General features: G+C 52.6%; 1 protein-coding gene across 1 annotated transcript in view; it reads right to left on the reverse strand.

The window, feature by feature from the left end:
• Nucleotides 1–5,946, reverse strand: part of RAB31 (RAB31, member RAS oncogene family) — a 130,178-nt gene extending 124,232 nt beyond the window's left edge. Inside the window, exon 1 of the mRNA XM_042910638.1 lies at nt 5,769–5,946. Coding sequence (XP_042766572.1) covers nt 5,769–5,807 — 39 coding nt within the window. The 5' untranslated portion in view covers nt 5,808–5,946. The remainder of the gene's footprint in view (nt 1–5,768) is intronic.
• Nucleotides 5,947–6,790: the final 844 nt, after the last annotated feature.

Genomic DNA, 6,790 nt, shown 5'->3' on the forward strand with positions numbered 1-6,790 from the left:
GAGAGAAAGAGATAAAAAGCAAGAGATTGGCAAGATGTTATTCCCACTGAATCTAGGGGAGAGACTTACAGGCATTCGTTGCTCTGCTCTTTCAAATGTTTTGTGAGTGTGAGACGTTTCAAAATAAAAGATGGGAAAGAGGGAGTTAAAAATAAAAGACCCCATTCTAGGGAGGTAGTGGGGTCAACAGAACGGTGGTCAGCCCAGGAGTGGAAGGGCTGTGCTCCCTGCCTCCCTCACTTTCCAGTCACCTCAGCCCTCCAGAAAATACCATGAGAACCAGAGTCCCACCTGCTCTCCCCAAGGCCTGAAGTCCACACCCACTTTCCATTCTTGTCAAAGCCCTGTGTGTTCTCTGAGGCACTCTTCAAATCCTTCCTTCTTGAAGATACCTTCCCTGATTCCTCCTTTCCCAGCCCCCCTGTATTCAATTTAACTTCCTTGTCTCCCGCCGTACCACGTGACAGGATCCCACTCATCGCCATGGCCACGAATGTTAGTTCCTGTGCACGTGCCTGTCTTCCCTGCCCGACCAGGAACCTCTCCATCACCAGCAGGGACCAGAACCCCGTCTTCCCTGTCTTCTGTCTCCAGCAGAGTTAGCCCAGCAGGCAGTCAAAACAGACGTGGTGCAAAAACTTTCTACCCCTCACCTGTCCTCACGTCTAATAAGATGGATGGCGGTCAGTATGTATCATAATCTTACTCTATTCCTTCTGCTGTGCTTGGCTCTGTGGTAAGTGCCGTCACAGGAATACAAGTGATGTCATTTAGGTCACTGCTTTTGGGTCCACATCCCAGGAAAGGTAGAGGGCTTCAAAGACAAGGCTCATGGCTGTCCTACCTACCTGCAGACACCCACAGCAGCTCCTGGCATGAAAGAATCACTGGATAGATGGTGAGCGGTTGAACGAATGAATGCCTATTCCATTTTCAAGCACGTATTGGAAATTGTAAAAATAAAGATAAATCAAAGTGTAGTATCTGCAGAGACAGGCAAGCCCTAAAAGTAATCTAACTTGTTGGACACAATTAAATGTGAAGACCTTTTGTAACTCACGAGCTCAAAATCTTTTTGTGCCCTAACATCTTAGAAAGTAAAGTTTTATATTTTCCAATGGCAATGGCCTTGGAGCAGTCCCGAGGGATACGACAGACACATTCATGAGAACAGTGACACTGGGCCAGGGGAAAGGGTGGGGGCCACATGCCTCACAAGGGATGGGGAGGGACCACAAGAAGTTTGAAAGTGCCTGCAAGTGACTCTGACGCATATCCCAGGGAGCACTGAGCTCAGAAAGCTGAGAGAGAGATGTAGCCATTGTTGACCCTGAAGAAAAAAGGAACAAAGAGACCCTGGCAGAATACATCGATCCTGGCGGGTGCTCGGTGTTATCATACGTTGGGCGCTCCCAGAAGACATCCCACTATGTCATTCATATTTATTTTCAACCCAGTACCACGCTTTCCACAAAGGGTTCAATTTAATACAGGAATCAGGTTTGGTAAGAAACAGATTAGATTTCTAGCCTCTCTACATCCTCCCCCACCAACCCCCCACACCCCAAGAAATGGGGTTTCTGGGAAAAAATGAAAATGAGTTATGTTAGAATCTCTTGGAAAGCAATTCGGACGAGTGCCTGGCCCAATCCTCCCCGTCCTACGCATTCCATCCTTCCACGAAGACCCAACCAGATGCACCTAGTCTTATGAATGCTTTCGGTGACGGAGTGCTCACTATCACTCAAAGTAGCCCATTTGAGGGTCCACAGCTCTGACTGATCTGCTTATCTGTCCCACCCTTGGGTCCTAGAGCCTCTGGGAATCACACAGTCCCCTCACGGGAAGGCCCTGCACACAGCTGAGGTCTCTGCTGCCCAGACGCCACACCAATCCCAGGTGTTTGCTCTGTGATGAACCATCACCCAGATCCTAGCAGAAAGATGAGCACCAAGCTCCTTACCAGAAGCAGGGACACCCTCAGCTGTGTTTTAACCATGCCACTCAAGCTGTTGAGGAAGTGGCAGAAACCTCTAAACTGTCGTCAAGACAACCAAAGCCCAAATATAAATCTCTTTGGGATTCCATCCGGAAGCAGTTTTTAAGCATACACACCCAGAGGAAATAATTGAAGAAAAGGAAGATCCTCTCCACCCCCTCCTCCTCCTCCTCTTCTCCCTTCTCTCCCTCTCTCTCCCCCTCCCCTTGCTTTCTGCCACGTGGTGATGTGTGTTAAAAATGCACACTGGGAAGCTTTCCACCTTTGGGGTTGGAACAGCTGCTGCTTCGATATTGTTTTTGTTAGTTTTTTTTTTTTTTTTAACATACTTCGCTCTTTTTAAGGGCATTGTTTTCAAGCTACATGTTTCATAATACTAATTCAGATTACAAAGTGGGATGATTGGCACTTTATTGACAAGAACGGGACCCACGGGTCCTGGGTGTCTAATAAGGACCCCTTTTCACCATGTGCCCCTGGCAAGCACCCCGTCCTGCGTGGCTAGCTTCCACGGCACCCTGGTTTATCCCAGGAAAGGGCATTCACAAAGGCTTAGGATAAACACGAGAAAAGCCACCCATGACAGCAACGAGAGCCAAGAATTTATAACAGGTAGCCTAAATAAACCCAATGCTCTTGAGTCCTTGGTTTGAATGCACAAAGCATTCAGGGAATGCTCCCCAGACTGCTGTTGACTCCATTTGGGAGCACTGACCAAAAGAAGCAAGACAGACATGCTGAACTTCATGGTCGTGAAAGGCACAGGTACAGGCAGAGAAGACCTGTCATCTGGCTTATTCCACCTGTTGCGAATGACCCTCCCGCTGGGAAACTCTGACCCCGAAGAGGCTGCAGACCACAGCTAAGAGGGATAAAAGTCTGCACTGCCCACACTTTGTACCTTAAATGGGAAGTGCATCCTCAAATAGCCACGGAACACTCAAGGCCGATGGCCGGGCACAAAAAGACTAGCCCCTCAGCCTCCCCAGTGAGACAGCCAGACTTCAGTTAGGAGCTCTGCATTCTCCATCACCTTCTCAAGGGGGCACAAAAGAAAGTGACATGACAGAGGGCACGGCTTCTAAAGTCTCAGTCCGACTGAGACTTCAGGAAGATGTCGTGGCTGAAAAACAGGAAGCTGAGTGCTAGCCATGTGTAAGACTGCCTCTAGAAAAGAGACCTCCCGACAAAGAGAACCCAAAAGAGCCCAAGGCTCCTGCTAAAATTTTGAGGACTTTTGGACTTGTTCTTGATTCCTTCTTTTAGTCACCAACCTGCAAGGTTCTCTCTCAAATTAAGAGAGTGAACCCAAGGTGGTTAAAATGGCTTTGAACTCACCCAAATGCTATCTCACCCAGAGAACCCCCCTATAGGAATGAGCAGCTAAGAATACAGCCTATCACATACATCTTAGCCAGGACAGGCCCAGGCAAACCACAGGACCTAACAGATTTCACTCAGTGTGGGGGATAATGTCACTGGCCCTCTGACCTAAACAAGACTAAAACCTAGAGCCACTCTCACAAAAAAGAAGGCCGCCGGGGTGCCTGGGTGGCTTAGTCGGTTAAGCGTCCAACTTGGGCTCAGGTCATGATCTCACAGTTCTCGTGGGTTGGAGCCCCGCATCAGGCTCTGTGCTGACAGCCTGGAGCCTGCTTCCGATTCTGGTCTCCCTCTCTCTCTGCCCCTCCCCCACTTGTGCTCTGTCTGTCTCTGTCTCTCAAAAATAAATGTAAAAATATAAATTAATTAATTAATTAATTAAAGAAGGCCGCTGACATGGTGCTACGGGAATGATGCTTCAAAGCTTCCATCCGCCCAGAAAAACCTTCTTACTCTGCTCTGGCAGGGCTGTGTCCTCCCAAGCCAAACTCTACCAACAGAGCCACTGCAAAGAACCAGGGTGAGGCACTGTCTCCAGGAAGCCAACTAAAAGGATATGTTTCATTCACAGAGATAAAAGAAAAGAAGTAAAGGGACTTCCTCCAGCTCTCTCACACACCAGGCTTACTAATTGTCACCCTGGAATCACAGGTTAGCAGGACATGGTACCCTGTATCTTAGCAGATCATCTGGTATAGTCCTCTGCCTTAAAAGGGAAGATGTTATGACGTCCATTTTATAGATGAGGCGACTGAAGTACTTGCCCAGAATTGCACGGCCAGTGATCCATTTCCTTGTAGAAGGATACGGAGACTCATCCCTGAACAGTGAAAATAATTCCTGTGATGAGTAGCACTTGTGCCTCCTAAGTAGATGACAAAGGAGAAAGCGTGGGGCGGGGGGACTTGGGGGGAGCCAAAACATCTCCTACTTCATTTACTCCCGAGGCCAATCCTGGCACACACAATACACATCAAAGTTGCTCTTGATTCCTTGGGACACATGAGGCTGGAATGACCCCTCGCAAGGCAAACACGAGATTCCCGGAATTTATGTCGAAACCATGTTGGAGAGCCCCGCAGAGGGTAAAACCCACACTGCAACACAAATAAAGGTCAGCGGAGGAAGACCGGGGCAGGATCCTTTTCCAGATCCCAGCTGTGGCTGAGCAAGGCAGGAGGGCAGGAACACTGGGTAGTTTGTGCCCAGGGTGACAGAGAAGGGAGGGCCTTTGCCAGGTCCCCTGGAATCCTAGGCGAACCGGACAATCTGGTGTAAATGACAGTGATGGAAGACAGTCGAGAACGTTGTCCAGCCAGAAGTGCCAAAGGAGCCTAGATGGAGCCTAGACACCTGGCTGATCTGGTACAATTCAGTCCTAACCTGGGACCATTTCCTCAGTATAGGCTTCCCGTACATCCAGGACATCCGTCTCCCATCTCAACAGACCAGTGAGCATTTCTTCTAAATAACGACGGGTCTACCCCTCTGCTGTTCTTTTTGTAGGAAATGGTTTTCTTGGGAGACCAGACTTGCCAGGGGCAGTACCCCAGGCATCGATGCGGAAGGCTGCTGAAAACACGGCTTAAAACCACCTCTTTCAAAAGAAGAAATTCTGGAATTTGGTGTGGGCACCCGAAAGGAAATGACCCTGACTGTTATCTGAGCTCTCTGCCGCGGGTCTTCCAGGGCCTGCCCTGTGTCACCCGGCAGGTCTGCCCAGAGCAAAGGGCTTGGGTATTTCTGTCTTTGTTTCTGGCTTCTTCCACATTTCCTCAGACTCCTCAGAAAGACCCACTCGGGGAGGGGAAGCGGTGATAGGGGAGAACTTTCTCATCCTGCACAGAAGTTTTCGGGCTCAGTGCTCTCCAGCACTTTTCACCTTCCAGCCGGGGCATCCCCTCGCATTTTCTCGCGTCTGGCTGGGCTTTCTCTCCCAACCGCCCCCCCCCGCCCTCCCCCTCCCCCTCCCGCTCCCCCCAAAAAGTGAATAAACCAATTGCCCCCGAGACGCAAAAAGGATCTGGAGCCTTGGCTGAGTAACTTAAAGTTTCCGCCGGAAGGAAATTATCAAAGGCGAAGGAGAAAGCCCTCGGAGGCCGGAGGGACCGCGGCGGCGGCGAGGAGCGGCGGCCGCTCTGCGTGTCCCAGCGGAGGGTCCCGCGGCGCGGCGCGGCCCGGCCTGGCCCGAGCACGGCGGGACCCCAGAGGCTCCCGGGCGACCGGCCGGCCGCGGTGAACGAGCGCGAAGCTCCGGGGCAGACTCGGACCCGACCCCCGCCGGGCTGGGAAAAGAGGGCGCAGTGGACTGGGGGCGCAGGGGCCGGGGGAGGGGGGGGGGCGCACGGACGTGGGTGTCCCCGGCGGAGGGCGGCGCAGGACTCACCCCGAGAAGACACACTTTGAGCTCCCGTATCGCCATCATGTGCTCGGGGCCGGACCGGGCAGGGGCTCAGCATCCTCCGGGGCCGGGGCCGCGCCGCGCCCGCGCCCAGCCTGCGTCCTCCAGTCTCCGCCTTTCGCTCGCGGCAGCCCGCGGGCGGGACCGCCGCCGCTGCTATTTCTGGGCCGCCGGCCCCGCCGCGGTCGGTCACGTGGCCGCCGGCCGGCTCCTCCCGGGACTTCGGGTCTAACCTCGGCGGCCCCCAGCTCCCAGGAACGCCCCCAGACGGCGTCAGCCACCAGGGGGCCGCCCCCGGGACCTGCGGAGTCCTGGGCGGAGTGCCTCCCCGGTCAGACCTGCTCAGCAGCCGGACCCCGCTCTGCACAGCCCCTCCGCCGTCTGCCCCTCCAGCCTCGCCCGGCTGCAGTGCCCCGTGGGGTGGAAGGAGGACGGGGTCCGCCGTGGGGAGACCCCACGGCTGGCTGCGTCCCTGAGGATTTCATTCCTCATCTCGAAGTGGATGCTGCCAGCCGACTTCCTTTATATGGGAACACTTCGAAATCGGCCTGCAGTCCCGTCGTTAACTGACACTCTAGGATCCCAGCAGAAATGAAGCCCCAGAACAGTTAACTTTGCAACCCACCTGCTCCTGCAGTTCTTCATGCCGGGGCTTCAACGTACTCCCATGCACTTCTTAACTGTCAGCCCTGAGTTCATTTTTCTATATGTAGTTGAAAATGGTTCCCGAAGCAATGATCTCTTCCTCCCTCCAAAACAGATGTGTCCCTGTCTGAAAAAGGAAACATGCATTGCAGAGAGGAAGCTGCCTTGCTCAGTATAGAAAATGCCTGGGCAGACACCCAAGCCTCAAAAGTATAGCTAGAAATATGTAGCTCCTGGCGGATCTTCTGCAACTTTCCTTAACCAGCAAATAAAAAGAGGCTCTGGCTTGAGACAGTTAAGGAAATCTTGTGGAAACTGTCCTCTTTTCTCCATCCATAGCCCAGAGAACCACATCCACTCAG

This window comes from Panthera leo, chromosome D3, assembly GCF_018350215.1.
Source record: "Panthera leo isolate Ple1 chromosome D3, P.leo_Ple1_pat1.1, whole genome shotgun sequence".
NCBI classification, from domain to species: Eukaryota; Metazoa; Chordata; class Mammalia; order Carnivora; family Felidae; genus Panthera; species Panthera leo.